This window comes from Capricornis sumatraensis, chromosome 3 (assembly GCF_032405125.1).
Source record: "Capricornis sumatraensis isolate serow.1 chromosome 3, serow.2, whole genome shotgun sequence".
Taxonomy (NCBI): domain Eukaryota; kingdom Metazoa; phylum Chordata; class Mammalia; order Artiodactyla; family Bovidae; genus Capricornis; species Capricornis sumatraensis.
Genome location: NC_091071.1, coordinates 145,852,752 through 145,878,708, shown reverse-complemented (window position 1 = coordinate 145,878,708; position 25,957 = coordinate 145,852,752). Strand labels below are relative to the sequence as shown.

Below are 25,957 nucleotides of genomic sequence, written 5' to 3'. Positions count from 1 at the left end.
TAACCAACAAGGACCTATTATATAGCACATGGAACTCTGCTCATCGTTTGTGCCAGTTTGCAAGGTTTGGGAGAGAATGGACACATGTATATGTATGGCTGAGTCCCTTCACTGTTCACCCGAAACTACTACAATATTGTTAATCATCTATACCCCAATACAAAACAAAAAGATTTAAGTTTGGGGCAAAAAAAAAGAGGCTGAATTTGTAGGCAGTCATTTGTTTCCAGAAATTAATGCTACCGTTCATCACTAGGGCTTCCTGGGAGGCTCAGCACGAAAGAATCTGCCTGCAATGTAGGAGATCTTGGTTCAGTCTCTGGGTCAGAAAGATCCCCTGGAGAAGGAAATGGCAACCCACTCCAGTTTTCTTGCCTGGGAAATCCCATGGACAGAGGAGCCTAACAGACTACAGTCCATGTTACAAAAGGGTTGCACACAACTTAGCACCTAAACAACAACATCCTTCATTACTCCTCATTCCATAATAAAGTTCACAAATAAGTAAATATTCTAAAATGATCTGGATAGACTTTATAATTTAAACAAACTGCTGGCAAGATTATTGTGAGAAAGAAATGTCAAAGAAAAGCTTCTTTAACATGGCTATGTAGAGAAAAATGTAATTTGTCCTCAAAGCTTTGGAAATATTAAACAATACTTGTAACTACTACCAAAGAAAATTATTCTAGGGATGCTGCTGCTGCTACTGCTGCTAAGTCACTTCAGTCGTGTCCGACTCTGTGTGACCCAATAGATAGCAGCCCACCAGGCTCCCCTGTCCCTGGGATTCTCCAGGCAAGAATACTGGAGTGGGTTGCCATTTCCTTCTGCAGTGCACGAAAGTGACAAGTGAAAGTGAAGTCGCTCAGTTGTGTCCTACTCTTAGCGACCCCATGGACTGTGGCACACCAGGCTCCTCCGTCCATGGGATTTCCCAGGCAAGAGTACTGGAGTGGGTTGCCATTGCCTTGTCTGGTTCTAGGGATGAGATATAATACTGAGTTCAGTTCAGTCGCTCAACCTTGTCCAACTCTTTGCGACCCCATGAATCACAGCACGCCAGGCCTCCCTGTACATCACCAACTCCCAGAGTTCACCCAAACTCTTGTCCATCAAGTCTGTGATGCCATCCAGCCATCTCATCCTCTGTCATCCCCTTCTTCTCCTGCCCCCTATCCCTCCCAGCACCAGAGTCTTTTCCAGTGAGTCAACTCTTCGCATGAGGTGGCCAAAGTACTGAGGTTTCAGCTTTAGCATCATCCTTCCAAAGAAATCCCAGGGCTGATCTCCTTCAGAATGGACTGGTTGGATCTCCTTGCAGTCCAAAGGACTCTCAAGAGTCTTCTCCAACACCACAGTTCAAAAGCATCAATTCTTCGGTGCTCAGCTTTCCTCACAGTCCAACTCTCACATCCATACATGACCACTGGAAAAACCATAGCCTTGACTAGAAGGACCTTTGTTGGCAAAGTAATGTCTCTGCTTTTGAATATGCTATCTAGGTTGATCATAACTTTCCTTCTAAGTTGTAAGCGTCTTTTCATTTCATGGCTGCAATCACCATCTGCAGTGATTTTGGAGCCCCCCAAAATAAAGTCTGACACTGTTTCCCCGTCTATTTCCCAAGTGATGGGACCAGATGCCATGATCTTCGTTTTCTGAATGTTGAGCTTTAAGCCAACTTTTTCACTCTCCTCTTTCACTTTCATCAGAAGACTTTTTAGTTCCTCTTCACTTTCTGCCATAAAGGTGGTGTCATCTGCATATCTGAGGTTATTGATATTTCTCCCAGCAATCTTGATTCCAGCTTGTAATATCATGCTGCTACTGCTAAGTAGCGTCAGTCGTGCAACCCCATAGATGGCGGCCAACCAGGCTCTGCTGTCCCTGGGATTCTCCAGGCAAGAACACTGGAGTGGGTTGCCATTTCCTTCTCCAATGCATGAAAGTAAAAAGTAAAAGTGAAGTAGCTCAGTCGTGTTTGACTCTTTGCAACCCCATGGACTGAAGCCTACCAGGCTCCTCCGTCCATGGGATTTTCCAGACAAGAATACTGGAGTGGGTTGCCATTGCCTTCTCCAAGTAATATATTTCCCCACAATCAAAAGAGTAGGAGGAAAAATATGATTTTATAATGCTTAAAAAGTATTGTCACATGGATCATACCATATGTACTCTTAAAACCCTGTAAGAGTAAATGGCACAGGAAACAAAGGAAAAATTTGGGGGGAAAAAAAGGAAACTGAGCCAGGAAGAAGAGATCTGGCCAAGATCAAAGACATGAATGACAAAGACAAGTTTCTTGAATACAAATACCATGACTTCTCAACTACATCATGCTGTTTCTACAGTGACACAACAGCAATGTACAATTTTTACCAATATTCTCAATAATGAACTCTATAATCTATGTTTTCCAAGCTCTCAAGTGTCATATTATGAAGAAATAAATCAAATCCTTTAAACAGCTCCATCCGAAGACCCTAAAGGAAAGAGAAGTATAAAAGAGATACAGAGCAATAGACTCAAAGATTAAATAAACCAAGGGCAAGAGATTCATGAGACAAAAGGTCAGAAAGAGGACAAGTACCCCAAACAGGAACCAGGATCATCTTAGTAGCCACAATAGAATGTGAACAGAAAAATCTTCCCAGAAGCAACTCAACTGAAACGTGATATTGCAGGGTTACTGAAGAAGTAAATGTACTCTGAAATGTATGTTTGTATGCATCTGTCCAGCTGGCTAGCTGGCTCACAACACATGGACAAATTATCCCCCAAAGAATTCTGTGGCAGTGTTCAGACATGCATACAGCTATAAGGAGTTAAAAATAAATGAATATGGAAATTAGAAGAGAAAGGGAAACAGCAGAAGATAAAGTACAAGCTATAAGGTCTCTTGTACTTTGATATATATAAGCCACAGGTTTGAGACTAGGTTTCCCAGCAGTCAGGGTCAGACAGAAATGTAATCAGATATCAATTCAGTATCCATCCAAAGAAAATAGATGAATTTCTCAGCAGATGTACAGCAATCTCTGGTTCAGAAGCCTGAGAGAAATCATGCTCTTAGGTTCTCATAAATAGAACATTTTGGACAGTACAGATATTGATCCCCTCAGTCCTTGGGACAGCCAGAAAGACAGACTGAAGCAAGATCTGATGGAGCAACATGTGAAAAAGATTGGAAAGCACTACTTTAGAAGCAATATTGCTAGAATAAAAATGCACAATTCATCAAGAATTGCCTGAAAGATAAAACTTTTACTCCAATTCTAGTCTTATTGGGCAACTTTCTCATCTGTAATCTAATCTCTATCCTCCAGGAAACTTCCATACAATTAAGCTAGTCATAATTTTCATACAAAGTTATTTTTCCACTGCTTAAAATCAGTTTCTTGTTACCAAGCTGACTGAGTCCTTACAAAACTCCCTTCCCATTCATTACCTGCCTAGTTTTCCTTCAAAAAATGTCATTGAACTCTCAATTCCAAAATTTATTTTTTTTTCTACTCTATTCCCTTCAGATCTTGTCCTGCTTCTCTACCAGCTTGAGCTTTACCTGACACTTAATGTCCTGGTTTTCTAGTCTGATCTTGCCCAGGGTACTATCCATAGCTACCCCCTTCCTCCCTGGCATGCATGCACAGTCCTCATCACTGCCCTGTTCCAGGCCAGGTCCTATGTTCTAGAGTCATGGCCTGGTCTCAGACTAAGGATTCTCCATGTGTACACTTGCTCTGGAAGGAGTATAGTAGCACTTGTGAGCATGCACACAAGGAATTAAATCCCTGGTACTTCATTACCATGGGTGAACTAACTGGTAGTTTTCGCACTAACAGAATCTAACAGACCCTAACCTTGCAGATATTGTAGGTGAAGGGTTAATACAGCCACAGTAGGGAAAGTGGAGACGTGCCTGCAAACGGGGCTCTCTGCTCGGACTGAACGTGCTTGCAAAAGAGGCTCTCTGCTCGGGCTGAACGTGCTTGCAAACGAGGTGTTCTGCCAAGGAGTCTGGACACAGCCTTGAGTTTAATGGTCCCTTGCAAACGAGGGAACATTCCCTTCCTGTGATAAGGAGGGAGAAATGGCTCTGGACAGACTCTGCAGTAAGCTGGAATTTCACTCTCTTTTGCTGTACGATAACATTTATGCACATGTGCTGTACTGAGAAGGCTTAGTCATACAGTCTGAAATTCTGCCCAGGGGTGCTATATAAAAGTAAACCGCAAGCTTGCTTGCGCAGTTCTTTTTCCTCTGGCCAGAGTGGTGTCTGTCTCTTCTGTATCTCGTGTGTTTTGTCTTTGTGTCATTTCACTCGCCATCTCCAATATCTGGCGCCCAACGTGGGGCTCGAGTGAAACCGAAAGGATGAGTAACCCTGGGGGGATTTTAAATCCATAGCAGGAGAACTTTCAGGAAAATCATGGGGAATTCCTCACCCTAGCAGGGGAACTTTCAGAAAATCATGGGGAATTCCTCATCATCATTACGGACACAGTACATGGAGTTAGTCAAAGGACTTCTCTACTCCATAGGCGTTAAGGCCTCGACTAGTCGATTGAGTGAGCTCTTTCGCTTGGTGGAGAAATATTGTCATCGGTTTCAATATCAAACTAAGTTACAGTTAAATTTAAAGAAATGGAAAATAATTCAAAAAAAATTGAAAAAATAACATTGAAAGGGTAATGTGATCCCTTTAAAGTTATGGACTTTATGTAATGCTATAACACAGGCTTTGACTTTGCTATCTACTGATAATGAGACTAAATCTAATGGATGTGCCAAACGTTGGTGGGGCTTCTACATTGCCTGAAGGCAAGGATACAGATGAGCCTCCTCCTGTAAATGGTAAAACATCTGATAGTTCAAAATCAGATTCAGAGGCTTCTTCGGTTTCATCAAAGGAGGGTAAAGAGATTTAAAAAATGACCCATCTATTCAGGAATGGTAAAAATCCCACAGGGAGAAGAAATCTGCGCCTTCTGCTCCTCCTTATGCTTCTCTTTTCCCCACCGAGGTTGATCAGCCGATGTGGGCAGGGAACATTGTTGGTTCTCCTTTCCTTTGTCTATGCTTCATGATGATTTGCCTGCTCCCCCTGGTGGTTTTATCGATCCTCCACAATTATTTCCCATCCAGAGACAGCAAGATGACAACGTGATAAATATTCAGTACACTCCTTTGAAATATAAATTTTTAAAGATCTTAAAGCTGCAGTAGCGCAATATGGTCCTCAATCTCCCTTTGTTTTGGCTATGGTGAAATCATTGGAAAAAGGCAAATTAATCATTCTGTTAGATTGGGAATCTATTGCCCAAGCTGTCTTGGAGGGTTCTCAATGGTCGCAACTTTGTAGCTGGTGGGAAAAAAAAGCTAAAAAGCAGGCTCAGATTAATAAAAGACAAAATCCCCCTGATCCTCTCGAAGATAAGTTAATGGGAGAGGGCCATATCGGGCTTTAAGAGAACAGGCTTAGTACTCTGATCAGGACTTACAAGTTCGCCAGGTCTTTTTACGAGCATGGCATCGTGTGGTGCCTACTGGCCATGCCCAGCCCTCCTTTGTTAAAACAATGCAAGGCCCCAATGAGCCATATACTGATTTTCTAACAAAATTGAGGGTAGCTGTGAAATGAGCTGTAGGGAGGGATAAAATTTCAGAGATATTGTTACAAACTTTAGCATTTGAAAATGCAAATACTGAATGCAAACGTATACTGGGACCATTAAAGGAATAGGGTGCATCTATAGCTAAATATATCAGAGCCTGCTCGAGAGTAAGAGGAACAGAGCATCAGGCTAATGTCTGCTACAGCCTTGGCCAAAGTTATGAGACCACAAAAGGGAGGTAACTGCTTCCATTGTGGAAAACCTGGTCATATGAAAAGAAAATGTCAAAAATTAAAAGCTGATCAAGGTGCAATTCCTAAAGACAGATCTTTTGCTGGGAGAAATAAGACTCCTCCTGGACCTTGCCATCGATGTGGGAAGGAGCTTCATTGGACTAATGAGTGCAAATCTAAAACAGACAAAATGGGCAACCCGATACCGGAAAACTATCTCGCAGGCCTAAGTCCTTGGGGCCCAGGAACAATACTGGAGACTTTTCCTCCTTGCCCTCCTTCCATCCCACCTGCCCCAACCCTGTTACAGGGTTACCAGTCAATGCCTCAGTTACCAGTCAATGCCTCATTAAAAGGACCTCAAATGATGATTTCAGACTTACGGTCTGCTACTTCAGGGAGTGCTGCTGCTGATTTGCCACTAGCTGAAAATGTTCTTTTGTCACCAAGAGGAGGCATTTACAAATTAAAAACAAATGTATTCAGACCACTGCCTAAAGGCACCTTTGGCTTAATATTAGGCCATAACAGTGTGGCTTTGAGAGGTCTAACCATAATTCCTGGGGTAATAGACTTCAACTATGTTGGGGAAATTTTGATTATGGTTTCTACTTCTACCATGCTTTCATTATTAGCTAAAAAACATATTGCTCAAATACTTCTCCTACCTTATCACCCCTTTTTGGCTCTTCCTAATAAACAAACAGGAGGATTTAAAAATACTGGGCAACATACATTTTGGAAAATGCTTATCAGAGATTCTCACCCTGTTCTCTCCTTAATTATACAAAAAAAAAAAAAAAAAAAACTTTGAGGGACTAATAGACACAGGGGCAGATGTTTCAGTTATTTCTTCTCAACAATGGCCCCAAGATTTAAAAAATAAAGAAGCCCTCTAATGCTGATGAGACTAGGCTCTATTGCAGATGTCTGAAAGAGTACCCATCCCTTACAATGCCAATTCCATAATGAAAGATCAGTGTCTGTTACCTTTTATATTGTAAACATGCCTATTAATATTTGGGGAAGAGATCTTCTCTCTCCTTTGGGGACTTTTGTAACCATTCCACCAAAAAACTAGTAGCCGCTGCTCAAATTCCTCGAGCACTCCCATTAAAATGGTTAACTAATACTCCAAAATGGGTTGAGCAGTGGCCATTACCACAAATAAAGCTAGAGGCATTACAACAATTAATACAAAAACAACTCCAACTTGGTCATATAGAGCCCTCTACCTCCCTCTAAAATTCTCCTGTTTTTCTTATTAAAAAAAAAAAATCTAAAAAATGGAAAATGTTAACCGATTTACAAAAAGTTAATAAATGTATGAAACCTATGGGAACATTACAGTTGGGACTCCCCTCTCCAGCTCTTATTCCTCAAAATTGGTCCTTAATGGTGCTAAATCTTAAAGACTGTTTTTTTTGCCATTCCCCTACAATTGCAAGATAGAGATAAATTTGCTTTTACAATTCCTGTTCTTAATCATTCTCAGCCTGTTAAACGTTATCAATAGACGGTCTTACCACAAGAAATGACAAATAGTCCTACTTTATGTCAAAAATTCATAGCTCACTCTTTACAATCCCTCCGTCAAAAATACCCCAATTATAGTCTATATCATTATATGGATGATCTCCTATTAGCAGCTCCTAGTATTGTCAAACGTGATAAATTCTTTCTAAAAGTAAAAGAGGCTTTAAGACTATACAATTTACAAATAGCCCCCAGACCTTAACCCCATTGGCTTTATAGAAACTTCAATTTGTTGAGCAACAACTAAATGACAGTTTTTTGACTTACTTACATGCGTCTCAACCTATTTCGTTTATAATATTTCATACCCCTTATTCTCCATCTGGTATAATTGCTCAAAAAAAAAAGATTAATAAAATGGGTTTTCTTACCTAACAGCTTTTCCAAAAAATTGACTACATATATGGATAAATTAGCCTTTCTTATACAAAAAGGTTGCCATCGTATTTTACAATTGTCAAGATATAAACCACACCAGATTGTTACTCAATTAACAACTGCTCAAATATCTCGATGTTTACAATTTAATAAAAACTGACAAATTTCTCTTGCCTCATTTCCTGGTTCATTTTCTAATCACTATCCATCATCTAAATTGATTGATTTTCTCCAGACTAACTCTATGATATCTCAATCCCCAATTTCAAATGTTCCAGTTAAAAGACCCACTATTTTTACAGATGCAAATAAAAATACTGCTAGATATTAGACTCCGAAAAGTTCCAAGGTTCTCCCCACTCATTTTCTTCTGAACAGCCCACTAAATTGTGGGCTATCTATTTAGTTTTGGAAGATTTTCCCCAACTTCCTATTAACATTGTTTCAGATTCTCAATATGCTGTTCTCTCTTGCCTACTGCTTCCCCATGTCTCCCTTCCACTGACCCTTAAAACGGCTATAGATAAATTGTTTTACCAAGTACAATTGCTCCTGCAGCTTTCAAAATTAATTTTCTTTACTCACATTCGCACACATTCTGCCCTTCCTAGACCCTTATCATTTAAAAATGCTACAATTGATGCCTTACTTTATCCTATAAAAGCAGCAAAACAAAAACATCTCTTACAATATACCAACTCCAAAGGGTTACAAAAATCTCATGCTATTACTCAAAAACAAGCTCAAAATATTGTTCGTTCTTGTTCCATATGTGCACCCTTTGCTTTACAGTTTACCTCACCAGGTGTCAACATAAAAAGACAACAAGCAAATCAAATATGGCAGATGGATATAATTTATATTTCTTCTTTCAGACAACAAAAATATGTGCATCATACTATAGATACGTGCACACATTTTCAACGGGCCACTACATTACTTTCCAAAAAGGCTGACGCTGTTATTACTCATTTGTTATCTTGTTTTGCAGTTATGAGATTACCAATTAAATTAAAAACTGATAATACACCTGCCTACCAATCCACAAAATTAGCTCACTTTTTATCCCAATATCATATAACTCATACTTTTGGTATTCCTTATAATAGTCAAAGGCAAGCTATCATTGAGAGAGCTAATCATACCTTGCATAAATATCTTTAAAAAATAAAAAAGGGAGAACAGGAGATATTTATGAAACCTAAAGACATTTTGAATAAAACCTTACTTACCCTAAATTTTTTGAATATTTGGAGCAAGGGAAATCTACCAGCAGCAGAGTTGCATTTTCAAGGGAAAAAAGAAGACAAGAAGATCTTGAATACGCCTATTTGGTATAAAGATAAAGAGAAAGGTTGGAACCCAGCATCATTAATATATCTGGGACGAGGGTGTGCTTTCATTTCTGTTAATAATTACAGGTTTTGGACCCCAACGAGATTGATCAAAATCAACAATGGCTGATCCCTTTGTTCAAAAATTCGAAGAGCTTACTATGCAGAGGAGCTTTACTTTCCATACAAGGAAGCAACACCTCCTATGTGGGGTCAAATGAAGAGGTTGACCCAGGAAGCAGAGAAGACATTAGTAAAGGCAGGGCAACCTCTGAATCCTACCAATCTTTTGCTTGCCATGATGGCGGTGGTGACACGTCAGGTAATTGGTGTATTGGCAAGTAATCATACATATTGGGCATATATACCTAATCCCCCATTAGTAAGAGCAGTTTCCTGGGGGGAACCAGAAGTGCAGGTATGCACTAATGAGACTGCCTTCTTTTCCCCACCAGCTTGTGGGGAAATAAAACAACTATCTCATCATAAACAACAATATAATATTAGTAATTTGACCATTGCAGGGGAAGGTATTCCTTTGTGTATAGGAGGACACCCCTTTTGTCTGTCCACCAAGGAACATTCTCATCATTCTTATAATACATGGGGGGTAAAGTACAATAATTATCATTTTGCTGCTTTTACTGTGCTTGTTTCCACCCGGGGCTTTAACACCTCAACAAAACCGATAGACATTCATAATGGAATACATATGTCACTATGTCCTGTTAACTTTTTTGCTCCTTCTCTAGAATCTTTGGAATGGGAAAGTTGCCGAGGTAATCGACCCTTTAAAGTCATGGAATTATTCTGGGTCTATCATTGTAGGTTGGAGTCTAGATCATGGGCAATTCTTAAAAAAATGGTCAAATAAATCTCTTAGGTGGCATCGTGCAAATAGCACTTTGATGGGCAATGGTAATGAAACAATTAAATGGCAGCAATTTGCACTTGTCCCTCCTCAATTACAATTGCAAGGATATCCGCACATTCAAGGAGATATTTGGAAACTATGGGCAGTTGCTGGTAATCTCACTATCTGGTCAGGAAACTATACTTTAGATAGTGGCAACTCTTCGGGTCCATTTCATGTTAATTTACACGTTAATAAATCTTATTCCACAATGGCATGTGTAAAATATCCTTTTGCATTGTTATATGGAAATTGGACCTGGAATGATACTGTGGGGTCTGTGTCATGTGATTATTGTAATCTAACTCAATGTGTAAATCAGTCTTGGGGGGAAAAATTTAAAAGACGAGCCTGTAACTCCAATTTTTCATTAGTAATTGTTAAAGCTCAGACAGAAGTATGGTTGCCTATAAATCTGACTAGGCCATGGTCAGATTCTTTTGCTGTTTCACATCTAGTAACCGCTGTACAGACTTTGCTACGTCGATCTCAACATATGCTTGGTGTGGTCATTGCTTCGATTCTAGCAGTCACGTCAGTAACTGCAACAGCGGCGGTAGCAGGCCTTGCGTTATACCAAAAAATTCAAACAGCTGATTTTGTTCAGGACTGGCATAAAGACTCTCATTTGTTATGGCAACAACAGCGAGATTTGGATGCACAACTTGCTACCGACGTGCTCAATCTTCAACACACCGTTTCCTGGCTTGGAGATCAATTAGCTGTTTTATCTACACAAAGTGTATTAATCTGCGATTAAAATTCTTCTCAGTTTTGTGTAACACCTGTACCATTTAACATGAGTGAGAGATGGGAAAGAGTAAAACGATCTTTGACTGGACATCAAAATCTCACTATGGAGATTATGGACCTGGAACGACAGATTTTGTCTACTTTTAGCAGGACTTTGCCTGACCTTGCGGGGTCTGATTTGTTGAAAAGTCTTCAGGAAGGACTGAATAACTTAAATCCATCAGGGCATGTATCCACACTAATTGGGACGACCTTTGGGAACACTATGTTTATATTACTTTTATGTTGTGTTGCTTTTCTAGTCTTCCAACGATGGCAAAAAAAGAAACAACTAAAGCGTGAAGCAAAAAAGATCCAGACCATGCTACAATTTATTAAAGCAAATAAAAAAGGGGGAGATGAAGGGTTAATACAGCCACAATAGGGAAAGTGGAGACGTGCCTGCAAACAGGGCTCTCTGCTCGGGCTGAACATGCTTGCAAACGAGGCGTTCTGCCAAGGAGTCTGGACACAGCCTTGAGTTTAATGGTTCCTTGCAAACGAGGGAACACTCCCTTCCTGTGATAAGGAGGGAGAAACGGCTCTGGACAGACTCTGCAGTAAGCTGGAATATCACTCCCTTTTGCTGTACGATAACATTTATGCACATGTGCTATACTGAGAAGGCTTAGTCATACAGTCTGAAATTCTGCCCAGGGGGGCTATATAAAAGTAAACCGCAAGCTTGCTTGCGCAGTTCTTTTTCCTCTGGCCAGAGTGGTGTCTGTCTCTTGTGTGTCTCGTGCATTTTGGCTTTGTGTCATTTCACTCGCAATCTCCAACAGTAAGAAAACAGGCAAATATATACCCACAATGAAACTGTCAAGAAGCTCTAAATACATAACAGTACTACGGATGACACAACTGCAAGAGAAGCATTTCAGCTGGCCTAATGGAGCAGAGCTTGATGTGACAGTTGGTGCAATGGGGTCACACATAAGGTTCTGCAAATGGACCACAGCCAGAAGGAAATGAACACTTTTTAGATGAGAACGGCATACAAAGTTCCTTACATCCTGGCCCCCTGCACTACTGCATCTGTAGGTAGTGATCACTGCCAGAAACACCAGCTGTATAAAGAATTTTAGTGAAACATATAGCTAATTATATTTTACATGATTTCACAAAGCTACCATAGACAGAAATTGCTTTGTAACCTTTGCCATCACTGTAGAATCAATGCACTTGGAGGCAATCTAAAATCTAGAGTGGATTCTCCGTGATCAACATTTTATTTCACCAAATTGAAATAAAAGATATGTACGGTAAATACAAAACATTATAGTCATGTTCACTTTTTTAGAAAAGTCAATTTAAATAAAGTTAACTGAAAAATATAGGCCAAAGGTGGCAAATAACTGGCACATTTGTTCCCATACTTCCCACTGCAGTTTTGCTTCCTTCAGTCTTTCCTACTAGTGGTAAAGAATCTGCCTGCCAATGCAGAAGATTCAAGAGATGAGGGTTTGATCCCTGGGTCAGGAAGATTCCCTGGAGTAGGAAATGGCAACCCACTCTGGTATTCTTGCCTGGAAAAATTCCATGGACAGAGGAGCCTAGCAGGCTACAGTCCATGGGGTCACAAAGAGTCGGACAAGACTGAGCAATTGAACATGTATCTTAGATAAGGTATGTGTTTAGAGTGATCACCATATTTCAGGATCTGGAATCCTTAATTTGCATTTGGAAATAGCTGACTTTGGGCCTGCATCCAGAGTTGATTAGCCTCAAACGACAGGATTAAACTCAGTCAACCCTCAGAAATTGCTGCTGGGGCCAAAGGAAATCTTTCCAGGGGCCAGAAAATTTATGTAAGTCAAATTTTTAGTATTAAAATGCCTAGAAAGACAAAATAATAATCAACAGCCGGTTAGGGACGCAGAAAATTAGCACAAAGTGGGTAGGTAACAAAAACAATACTACTTTGGTGGTTCTACTTCCCTGGAGTTCATGCATTTCATTACTCTTCCATGAATAAGGCCTTTGTTTCAACAAGGAGAAAAAAAATCAATTAAGCATTAGCTTTCTTAGTATATAATTCATTCCAGCCTGCATCTCTCAACTGGAATTAGGCACTCCCAAATGTCTGCAGTCACATATTAAAAGACAACCATCCCTGGTCACTACTACAGTTGTAAAGCTCTTCCAAATAGCATTAATTTTTAATAGAGAATTCATTCATAAATGACTATCAACCTTCATTACAATTACTAGTTCAGTTCAGTTCAGTCACTCAGTCGTGTCCGACTCTTTGTGACCCCCTGAATTGCAGCACGCCAGGCCTCCCTGTCCATCACCAACTCCCGGAGTTCAGACTCGCGTCCATCGAGTCAGTGATGCCATCCAGCCATCTCATCCTCTGTCGTCCCCTTCTCCTCCTGCTCCCAATCCCTCCCAGCATCAGAGCCACCCACTAACCAGTTTATAGATCACATAGTTAAAATATAGCCTTATATTTCTCAAAACTGCCAGTATCTTTCTTCATCAGAGAATTCATATATTCCCTAACTAGATCTCTTAAAATTCTGGAAATACTTAAGATAAGAACTATATCATGTATGGGGCTTCCCCAATGGCTCACAGGGTAAAGAATCCACCTGTAATGCAAGAGACCTGGGTTCGATCCCTGGGTCAGGAAGATCTTCTGGCGAAGGGAATGGCAACCCACTCAAGTATCCTTGCCTGGAGAATTCCATGGACAGAGGAGTCTAGTGGGCTACAGTCCATGGGATGTCAAAGAGTCAGACATGACTGAGTGATTAACACACAAACACAGACCCGCACACAATATCATGTATGTTGCATTATTTTATGTTTAAAACATAAAAACAATGATATAAAGTGCCTTGGAAGAGAAACAGGTGGTGCCATTGTAGCTAGACAGTTACAAAGGAGGGTTGTTTCAGTGGTAATAATACTGTTTCCTGGACACATTCTCTAAACTGGCTAAAAGAATGTAAGACTTCTAATGAAGCCACTCTCCTGTGGATCATGGCTATGTTTCTGGTTTGGACCACACTAGCCTATACACGTTCTTTATATCTGAATGTTGAAGAGTAAAGAAAAGGGTGATTTCCTGGAGAATTTGAGTCAAGCTCTTTCACAAGCCTTGGTCAATATTAACAGCTCATTGTATAGTATCCTAGGAGCAACTGTTTAGTATGAACAAGGAAAGTCCAGGACCAAATTAGTGAATCAGAAGTGATTAAGTACATGTGCAAAGTAAAGAACATCAGATTCCTGATTCATATGTGCATATTATAATCTTTATTTATCACTGCAATAGCTCAATTAAATTACCTGTAAATTAAAGACACAAAAAGGTCCCACTTCAGCAACTAACATAATCACAATTTTTTTTCTGTGCTAGTTACTCAGTTATGTCCAACTCTTTGTGACCTCATGAACTATAGCCTGCCAGGCTCCTCTGTCCATGGGGTTTTCCAGGCAAGAATACAGGAGTGGGTTGCCATCCTCTTCTCCAGGGGATCTTCCCAAACCAAGGATCAAACTTGGGTCTCCTGAACTGTTGCAAGCATATTCTTTACCACCTGAGCTACCAGGGATACAGGAATAATTGGCATTCAACAGTTACCCTCAAACTTCATTTAACTAAGGGCTAAAGGTTCTCATGACTAAAGACTGAAAGACATTCAGTCTCATGACCTGAAGACTGAATCCAGGAAAACTGACTGGTTAAATGTTTAGAAACCTCTTGACTACTCTCTGGTTGAAATCAAAAACAGGAAACCAAAGAGAGATGGAGGAAAAGCAGTGACAAGAAATTTTTTTGTGAAAAGATAATTCACAAAGAGGATAATAAAATCCTAAAAGAAGGGTGGGATCCAAATGGCAAATAGGAAGAACTTGAGCTCACCTCCTCCCATGGACACACCAAGACTACAATTACATATAGAACAACTCTCTCTAAGAACAACTTGAAGACAAGTAGAATGTCACTGCTACATTAGGATATAAAGAAAAAACAACATCAAGACATGTAGGAGGAATAAAGGTGAGATCAAGTCAAGACCCTCATCCATAGACTGGAAACTCACACAAGTGGGAGTGCTGTGCTGTGTTTAGTAGCTCAGTCAGTTTCAACTCTTTGCACCCCATGGACTATACCCCACCAGGCTCCTCTATCCATGGGGATTCTCCAGGCAAGAGTACTGAAGCAGGTTGTGCCCTCCTCCAGTGGATCTTACCAAACAAGGGACTGAACCCAGATTTCTCACATTGCAGGCAGATTCTTTACTGTCTGAGCCACCAGGGAAGCCCACGAGTGGGAGGGGCTATCACAACCATGGAAGCCCTTGCTAAAGAGCAAGGAATTCAAGTCCCATATTGGTAACTCTAGGACAGGGGATCTGCATGACAAATATGAGGCCCCATAAAGTATGACTTTTGAAAACCAATGAGTCTTACATACAGAGGACTCTGACAAGAAACCAAAACTCCACTCTGGGCTCATGCACAAACTCACTCACTCTGAATCCTATCACAAAGACAACAGACTGAATAATGCCTACAAAATTCATTATAGTATGTCCCTTACCTGTGCCCACTCCAGCTCCTGGTCCCCTGCCAAGGCAGCCCACGCTCATAGTATAATATTCATAGTATAGGGGTCCCAGAGGGAAAGAAGCAAGAAGGATAGGTCAGAAAACCTATTTGAAGAAATAATAACTGAAAACTTCCTTAAATTAGGAATGGAAACATATCTAGATGCAGAAAGCAAGAGAATTCCAAACAAGATAAACCCAAAGACAGCCACACCAAGACATACTATAATTAAAATGGAAAAAAAAATAAAAATAAAGAGAGAATGTTAAAGGTAGCAAAAAGAAACAATTAATCACATACAAGGAAAGCCCTAGGCTAAAGCAAATTTTTCAGCAAAAGCTTTACAGGTCAGAAAAGAGGGGCATGACATGGTTATGTGCTTAAAAAAACTTACAACCAAGAATACTCTAGCTGGCAATATTATCATTCAGAACTGGAAGAAAGAGAATTTCCCAGAAAACAAAAAGTAAGAATTCATCACTACTAAACTAGCTTTATAAGAAATGATAAAGGGATTTCTTTAAGTAGAAAGAAAGGTCATAGCAAGATACCAGAAAATATACAAAAGAAAAAAAAATGTCACTAGTAAAAGCAAATAAATAGAAAAGGAAGTGGATCAGACATTTAAAAAGCTATGAAAGATAAAGACAAAAGTCACAAAACCAGCTACGAATACAATAAGTAGTTAAGGAATACACAAAGCAAAAAGATGTAAAATATTAAATAAAAAACATAAAACATGGGGAGGTAAAAAGGTGTGCTTTCATAATCCTTTAAAACTTAAGCAACTATTAAATACACTGCTGTATATACAGATTTGCAAGTACAAAGAGAAACCTATAATATATACTAAAAGTAAAAAGAAAGAATTCAAATATAACAGTAAAGAAAATCATTAAACCACAAGGAAGGAGAACATAAGAAGAAATTACAGAAACAAACAGAAAGGGAGCATACATCATAATCAACTGGGATTTATCCATGAATGCAAGAATAGTTCAATAAGGACAAATCAATCAATGTGATACCTTACATTAACAAAATAAAAGACTAAAAGCACATGTCGACCTCAATAGATGCAGAAAAAGCATTTGAAAAATTTGACATAAACCTATGATAAACTGAAGACAACACAAAGGAATGGGAAAATATACTGTGCTCATGGATCAATTCAGTTTAGTTGCTCAGTCACGAGCCCATGGACTGCAGGACATCAGGCTTCCCTCGCCATCATCAACTCCTGGGGGTTACTCGAACTCATGTCCACTGAGTCGGTGATGTCATCCAACCATCTCATCCTCTTGTCTTCTGCCTTCAATCTTTCCTAGCATAAGGGTCTTTTAAAATGAGTCAGTTCTTCGATGAGGTGACCAAAATATTACAGTTTCAGCTTCAGTGTCAGTCTTTGCAATGAATATTCAAGACAGAATTCCTTTAGGAGGGACTGGTTAGATCTCCTTGTAGTCCAAGGGACTCTCAAGAGACACTCTCAAGTTGTGGAGAACAATATCACAGTTCAAAAACATCAATTCTTTGGTGCTCAGCTTCATAGTCCAACTCTCACATCCATACATGACTACTGGAAAAACCACAGCTTTGGCTACATGGAACATTGCTGACAAAGTAATATCTCTGCTTTTTAATATACTGCCTGCTTTGGTCATAACTTTTCTTCCAAGGAGCAAGTGATTTTAATTTCATGGCTGCAGTCACTATCTCCAGTGATTTTGGAGCCCCAAAAACGAAGTCTGCCACTGTTTTCACTGTTTCCCCATCTATTTGCCATAAAGTGATGGGACCAGATGCCATGATCTTAGTTTTCTGAATGTTGAGTTTTAAGGCAACTTTTTCACTCTCCTGATTTTTCACTTTCATCAAGAGGCTCTTTAGTTCATCTTCACTTTCTGCCATAAGGGTGGTGTCATCTGCATATCTAAGGTTATTGATATTTCTCCTGGCAATCTTGATTCAAGGTTGTGCTTCATCCAGTCCAGCATTTCTCATGATGTACTCTGCATATAAGTTAAATAAGCAGGGTGACAATATACAGCCTTGACATACTCCTTTCCCGATTTGGAAACCAGTCTGTTGTTCCATGTCCAGTTCTAAATTTTGCTTCTTGACCTGCATAAAGATTTCTCAGGAGGCAGGTCAGGTGGTCTGGTATTCACATCTTTTGAAGAATTTTCCAGTTTGTTGTGATCCGCATAGTCAAAAGCTTTGGCTTACTCAGTAAAGCACATGTATTTTTTCTGGAACTCTCTTGTTTTTTCGATGATCCAACAGATGTTGGCAATTTGATCTCTGGTTCCTCTGCCTTTTCTAAATCCAGCTTGAACATCTGGAAGGTCACAGTTCACGTACTGTTGTAGCCTGGCTTGGAGATTTTTTCACATTACTTTGCTAGCATGGGAGATGAGTGCAAATGTATGGTAGTTGAACATTCTTTGGCATTGCCTTTCTTTGGGATTGGAAGGAAAACTGACCTTTTCCAGTCCTGTGGCTACTGCTGAGCTTTCCAAATTTGCTGGCATATTGAGTGCAGCACTTTCACAGCATCATCTTTTAGGATTTGAAATTCCTCAACTGGAATTCCATCACCTCTACTAGCACTTTTTTAGTGATGCTTCCTGAGGCCCACTTGACTTTGCTTTACAGGATATCTGGCTCTAGGTGAGTGATCATACCATCATGGTTATCTGGGTCACTAAGATCTTCTCGGTATAGTTTTCTGTGCATTCTCTCCACCTCTTCTTAATATCTTCTGCTTCTGTCAGGTCCATGTCATTTCTGTCCTTGATTGAGCACATCTTTGCATGAAATGTTCCCTTGATATCTCTAATCTTCTTGAAGAGATCTCTAGTCTTTCCCATTCTATTATTTTCCTCTATTTCTGTGCATTGTTCACTTAGGAAGTCTTTCTTATCTCTCCTTGCTCTTCCTTGGGACTCTACATTCATATCGGTATATCTTTCCTTTTCTCCTTTGCCTTTCATGTCTTTTCTTTTCTCAGCTTTGTAAGGCTGCCTCAGACAACTATTTTTTCCTTTTCGTATTACTTTTCCTTGGGAGTGCTCTTGATCACTCCCTCCTGTACAATGTCATGAACCTCCATCCATAGTTATTAAGGTACTCTATCAGATCTAATCCCTTGAATCTATTTCTCACTTCCACTGTATAGTCATAAGGGATTTCATTTAGGTCATACCTGAATGGTCTAGTGGTATTCCCTACTTTCTTCCATTTAAGTCTGAATTTGGCAATAAGGAGTTCATGATCTGAGCCACAGTCAGCTCCCAGTCTTATTTTTACAGACTGAATAGAGCTTCTCCATCTTTGGCTCATGGAGAGAAAGAATAAATATTGCTAAAATATTCATACTACTCAAAGCACTATACAGAGTCAATGAAATCCCTATCAAAACATCAATAACATTTATCATCAGTTCAGTTCAGTTCAGTCGCTCAGTCGTGTCCAACTCTTTGCGACCCCATGAATCGCAGCATGCCAAGCCTCCCTGTCCATCACCAATTCCCGGAGTTCACTCAGACTCACGTCCATTGAGTCAGTGATGCCATCCAGCCATCTCATCCTCTGTCGTCCCCTTCTCCTGCTGCCCCCCCATCCCTCCCAGCATCAAAGTCTTTTCCAATGAGTCAACTCTTCACGTAAGGTGGCCAAAGTACTGGAGTTTCAGCTTTAGCATCATTCCTTCCTAAGAAATCCCAGGGTTGATCTCCTTCAGAATGGACTGGTTGGATCTCCTTGCAGTCCAAGGGACTCTCAAGAGTCTTCTCCAACACCACAGTTCAAAAGCATCAATTCTTTGGCGCTCAGCCTTCTTCACAGGCCAGCTCTCACATCCATATATGACTACTGGAAAAACCATAGCCTTGACTAGACAGACATTTGTTGGCAAAGTAATGTCTCTGCTTTTGAATATGCTATCTAGGTTGGTCATAACTTTTCTTCCAAGGAGTAAGCGTCTTTTAATTTCATGGCTGCAGTCACCATCTGCAGTGATTTTGGAGCCCCCCAAAATAAAGTCTGACACTGTTTCCACTGTTTCTCCATCTATTTCCCATGGAGTGATGGGACTGGATGCCATGATCTTCGTTTTCTGAATGTTGAGCTTTAAGCCAACTTTTTCACTCTCCTCTTTTACTTTCATCAAGAAGCTTTTTAGTTCCTCTTCACTTTCTGCCATAAGGGTGGTGTCATCTGCATATCTGAGGTTATTTTTATTTCTCTTGGCAATCTTGATTCCAGCTTGTGTTTCTTCCAGTCCAGCATTTCTCATGATGTACTCTGCATATAAGTTAAATAAGCAGGGTGACAATATACAGCCTTGACATACTCCTTTTCCTATTTGGAACCAGTCTGTTGTTCAACAAACCTAAAATTTGTATGGAAACACAAAATATCCTGAATATCAAAACAATCTTAATATATAAAAACAAAGCTGGAATTATCACACTGCTACAAAGCTTTATAATCAAACATGTTAAGAAATTGTCACAAAACAGATACATAAATGTAAAAAAGTACAAAGCCCAGAAATAAACCCATATTTATATGGACACTCAATCAAGGAAGCAAAACTATACAGTGAAGAAAATACAGCCTCTTTTAAATGGTTCTGGGAAAACTAAATAGACATAAGCAAAAGAATGAAACTGGACCATTTTCTTTCACCATATACAAAAATAAACTCAAAATGGATCAAAGACTTAAATATAAAACCTTAACCATAAAACTCCTGGTAGAAAACATGGGCAACAGTATGCTCTGTGATTTTTTGGATCTGTCTCCTCAGGCAAAAGGAACAAAAGCAAAAATAAACAAATGAGACTACATCAAATTAGAAAACTTTTGTATAACAACAACAACAAAAACCCAATAAGATGAAAAGGGAAAGTGCAATCTACTGAATGGGAGATGATATTTACAAATCTTATATCTGATAAGGAATTAACATCCAAAATAAGTATAGAATTCATAAAACTCAACATCAAAAAGGTCAATAATCCAATTAAAAATGAGCAAAGGGCCTATAGACATTTTTTTTCAAGGATTATATACATGGCCAACATACATATGATAAAGTTTCAAAATATTTAATCAGGGAGATGCAAATGAAAGCCACAATGAGATATCACCTCACACCTGTCAGCATAGCTATTACCAAAAATCAAGAAATAGCAAGTGGTGGTGAAGATGTGAAGAAAAGGGAACCCTCATGCACTTGTTCACAGGAATGTAAATTAGTACAACTATTATGGAAAACAGTACAAAGTTTCCTTAAAAATTTAAAAAGAGAACTAATATATGATCAAGACATTTCACTTCTGTGTACTTGTCTGAAGAAAACAAAACACTAATTTGAAAAGATATATGTAGTCTATGTTTATTTCAGCATTATTTACAATAGTCAATATATGGAAATAACCTATGTGTCCATCAAAAGGTGAATGGATAAAGAAGATATGGTACACATAAATACTATGGAATACTACTCAGCCATAAGAAAACTAAAATCTTGCCATCTGAAACAACATGTATGGACCTTCAGGGTATCATACTAAATAAATGACAAATACTGTATGGTTTCAATTATATGTAGAATTTAAAAATTAAAAATAAAAAAACAAGCTCAACAGAAATAGTCTCAAGAGAGAAAAAATCTAATGGATGCCAGATATCAGGGAGATGTGGAGATTGATGAAAAATATGTCAGGAATTAAGAGGTACGAACTCCCAGTTATAAAATAAATATGTCATAGTGTAGTAATGTACAGCATAGGGAATATAATCAATAATATTGCAAAACTCTGTATGGCAACTAATAGTAACTAGACGTCTAGTGGCAATTATTTCATAAAGTATAAAAATAATGAATCACTATGTTGTACACCTGAAACTAATATTTTTTTAATTTTTATTTTACTTTATTTTACTTTACAATACTGTATTGGTTTTGCCATACATCAACATGAATCCGCCATGGGTGTACATAAGTTCCTAATCCTGAACAGCCCTCCCACCTCCCTCCCCATACCATCTCTCTGGGTCGTCCCAGTGCACCAGACTCAAGCATCCTGTATCCTGCTAATATAATATTGTACATCAGTTTTACTTCAATTAAAAATAAAAATCCTAAAAAGCCATTATAGTCAACAAATAGTCCAAAATGCAGTACTTGGATGTAATCTCAAAAACGACAGAATGATCTCTGTTCATTTCCAAGGCAAACCATTCAATATCATGGTAATCCAAGTCTATGCCCCAACCAGTAATGCTGAAGAAGCTGAAATTGAATGGTTCTATGAAGACCTACAAGACCTAGAACTAACACCACCCAAAATTTCCTTTTCATTATAGGGGACTGAAATGGAAAAGTAAGAAGTCAAGAACACCTGGAGTAACAGGCAAATTTGGCCTTGGAATACAGAATGAAGCAGGGCAAAGGCTAATAGAGTTCTGCTAAGAGAACACACTGGTCACAGCAAACACCCTCTTCCAACAACACAAGAGAAGACTCTACACATGGACATCACCAGATGGTCAACACAGAAATCAGATTGATTATATTCTTTATAGGCAAAGATGGAGAAGCTCTATACAGTCAGCAAAAATCAAAAGCAGGAGCTGACTGTGGCTCAAATCATGAACTCCTTATTGCCAAACTCAGACTCAAATTGAAGAAAGTGGGGAAAACCACTAGAACATTCAGGTATGACCTAAATCAAATCCCTTATGACTATACAGTGGAAGTGAGAAATAGATTTAAGGGACTAGATCTGATAGATAGAGTGCCGGATGAACTATGGATAGAGATTCATGACCTTGTACAGGAGACAGGAATCAAGACCATTCCCAAGAAAAAGAAATGCAAAGAAGCAAAATGGTTGTCTGAGGAGGGCTTACAAATAGCTATGAAAAGAAGAGAAGCAAAAAGCAAAGGAGAAAAGGAAAGATATAAGCATCTGAATGCCAAGTTCCAAAGAATAGCAAGGAGAGATAAGAAAGCCTTCCTCAGTGATCAATGCAAAGAAATAGAGGAAAACAATAGAATGGGGAAAACTAGAGATCTCTTCAGGAAAGTTAGAGATACCAAGGGAACATTTCATGCAAAGATGGGGCTCAATATAAGACAGAAATGGTATGGACCTAACAGAAGCAGAAGATATTAAGAGGTGACAAAAATACACAGAAGAACTGTACAAAAAAAGATCACTCACACTCACCTAGAGCCAGACATCTTGGAATCTGAAGTCAAGTGGGCCTTAAGAAGCATCACTACGAACAAAGCTAGTGGAGGTGATGGAATTCCAGTTGAGCTATTTCAATCCTAAAAGATGATGCTGTGAAAGTGCTGCACTTAATATGTCAGCAAATTTGGAAAACTCAGCAGTGGCCACAGGACTGGAAAAGGTCAGTTTTCCTTCCAATCCCAAAGAAAGTCAATGCCAAAGAATGCTCAAACTACCACACAATTGCACTCATCTCACACGCTAGTAAAGTAATGCTCAAAATTCTCCAAGCCAGGCTTCAGCAATGTGTGAACTTCCAGATGTTCAAGCTGAATTTAGAAAAGGCAGAGGAACCAGAGATCAAATTGCCAACATCTGCTGGATCATCCAAAAGGAAAGAGAGTTTCAGAAAATACATCTACTTTTGCTTTATTGAATATGCCAAAGCGTTTGACTGTGTGGCTCACAATAAACTGTGGAAAATTCTTAAAGAGATGGGAATACCAGACCGCCTGATCTGCCTCTTGAGAAATCTGTATGCAGGTCAGGAAACAACAGTTAGAACTGGACATGGAACAACAGACTGGTTCCAAATAGGAAAAGGAGTATGTCAAGGCTGTATATTTTCACCCTGCTTATTTAACTTATATGCAGAGTATATCATGAGAAACACTGGGCTGGAGGAAGCACAAGCTTGAATCAAGATTGCTGGGAGAAGTATCAATAACCTCAGATATGCAGATGACACCACCCTTACGGCAGAAAGTGAAGAAGAACTAAAGAGCCTCCTGATGAAAGTGAAAGAGGAGAGTGAAAAAGTTGGCCTAAAGCTCAACATTCAGAAAACAAAGATCATGGCATCTGGTCCCATCACTTGGGAAATAGATGGGGAAACAGTGGCTGACTTTATTTTGGGGGGTTCCAAAATCACTGCAGATGGCGATTGCAGCCATGAAATTAAAAGATGCTTACTCCTTGGAAGGAAAGTTATGACTAACCTAGACAGCATATTCAAAAGCAGAGATATTACTTTGCCAACAAAGGTCCATCTAGTCAAGGATACGGTTTTTCCAGTGGTCATGTATGGATGTGAGAGTTGGAATATAAAGAAAGCTGACTGCTGGAGAATTGATGCTTTTGACTGTGGTGTTGGAGCAGACTCTTGAGAGCCCATTGGACTGCAAGAAGATCTAACCAGTCCATCCTAAAGGAGATCATTCCTGGGATTTCATTGGAAGGACTCACGTTCAAGCTGAAACTCCAATATATTGGCCACCTGATGCGAAGAGTGGACTCATCTGAAAAGACCCTGATTCTGGGAAAGATTGAGGGCAGGAGGAGAAGGGGACGACAGAGTATGAGATGGTTGGATGATATTACCGACTCAGTTGAACATGGGTTTGGGTAGACTCCAGCAGTTGGTGATGGATAGGGAGGCCTGGCATCCTGTGGTTCATAGGGTCGCAAAGAGTTGGACATGACTGAGTTACTGACCTGAAAAAGCTACAGTTGCTTATGTTTGTAAATGTGATTACTTGGAAAAGTCTAATATGTTTGCAGTTGCAACTCAGTGACCTCCATGCAAATTCAGTAAAGCAGATTTTCATTAGTGAAAGTTCTACTATATTGGAGTCTTACGACTTATTTCATAAAGATGTTTGCAAAAACTTACCTCACTCTATTTGTCTCATGTTAACACTCAAAATACTGTGACAGAAATCGTTTTAATGCAGGCAGATATAAGATGCCTGGTTATCACTAACATGGGTATTGAATAACTTCATGTTTTAGACATAAATCAGCTATGAAAGAGTCACTGAATTGTTTCTGAATTTAAAAAGGATTATTACTGGAAAAGACAGCTTGTTAAGGGTCAGAAGAACAGAATACGAAACCTCACTTGAAACACTAAAGCATCCACATCTTTCTCTCAAATTGCTTTCAAATTATTCAAACACACTCCTATAAATATGTCCGTATTGAATAAACTACATATATTTTCTTTGAGCTTTTTAATCAAGTTCTTCAAAGCTCTTTGTAGCAGGGATGTGTACTGGACCTGAGTCAGGACAGGTTAATCAGTTTAAAAACCTACAAAATGAATCATTGCTGGATCTCTGAAATCTTGAATTAAATCCAGGTGGATTATATTTGAACAACACACAAAAAACAGATTTTGCAGCTTCCTTGATACCTTTAAGAATAAAAGATTACCCATCTCTCTCTTATCTGCCAGAAGAATAGAGCAGTTACCTTTCTAATGATCCCTCCCCCTCTCTCGTACCATCAATTTACAGAAGGGGGGCTCAAAAGTTTTACCCAAAAATAGTGAGCCTACACATCCACATGTGGCTATTCAATTTTTCTAGTTATTTCCATTGATAACTGTTCGTCTCTGTCTTATCTGATTTCTTCATAGCATCGCTGAGACTTGTCAGCTCACCAGGATACCATTTAGTTGCTAAAAGGGGTAAAAAGTTATTATCATTAAGTCGCCCACAATGAAACTATCCAGCAGGTCGCTGCTACCAAAACAAATCATAGAAGCACTGGACAACTGGGCCATCTACAGACTGGATATCCTGATGTTAAAGCCTAAACGGAGCGGTTTTTTCCTTAACCTCCGGACGTTCCCCTACGGAATTTATTTTCACGGCATTCCGTGTTTAAGAAAACCACTGAGTGAAAGGAGGGTTGGATTAATTTGTGGGGCTACTTTAAACAAAATTGCAAAGTTTACTGAGTGGTGACTACGAACTTTTTCCAACAGGAACACACCAGCCTATAACTACAACAAGGCGAAAAATTACAGTGGGCAGGTTTCCGGGGTCGCGGTGTTGGAAAGATCACCGTGAGATCCGACAGGCGCCTCTACCAGCTGGTGGATCCCAGGCTTCAAAGGGCGCCCTCGCTCCCAACACCCGTTACCGCGGCCAGCGTCTGGGAGCCGCGCCTACACGCGAAGGATACGCTCCAGGTAGTAGGCACCCTCAGCAGCCACCGCCTCCGCGGTGTCCCCGGCAGCCGACACGCCCATGCCCAGCGCTTCTTCCAGGACCCGCAGGGCCGAGGAGGGCGTTCCTTGCTGAGCAGCCATCTGAAACGCTCCGGCTGCCTTGCCCCTGACTGGCCGCCGCAGCCCTACGGCCAACCGCGAAGACGTAGAGTAGAACGCAGACACAGCTCTCGCGAGAGTCTAGCCTCCACCCCTCCCACCACGCGGGCCCGGAAGGGCTCCCTAGAGCCCTGAGTGTTGAAGCCCTCCGCGCTTCCTACGTTACCGGGGCAACCTCCGTTCCCTAGTTACCCTAACACTCAACAAGCAGTGCCTGGA

General features: G+C 39.9%; 1 protein-coding gene across 1 annotated transcript in view; it reads right to left on the bottom strand.

The window, feature by feature from the left end:
• The window catches only part of SPAG16 (sperm associated antigen 16), a 45,223-nt gene extending 19,503 nt beyond the window's left edge, over window positions 1-25,720 (bottom strand). Inside the window, exon 1 of the mRNA XM_068969424.1 lies at window positions 25,594-25,720. Within this exon, the coding sequence (XP_068825525.1) occupies window positions 25,594-25,720 (127 nt within the window). The remainder of the gene's footprint in view (window positions 1-25,593) is intronic.
• Window positions 25,721-25,957: the final 237 nt, after the last annotated feature.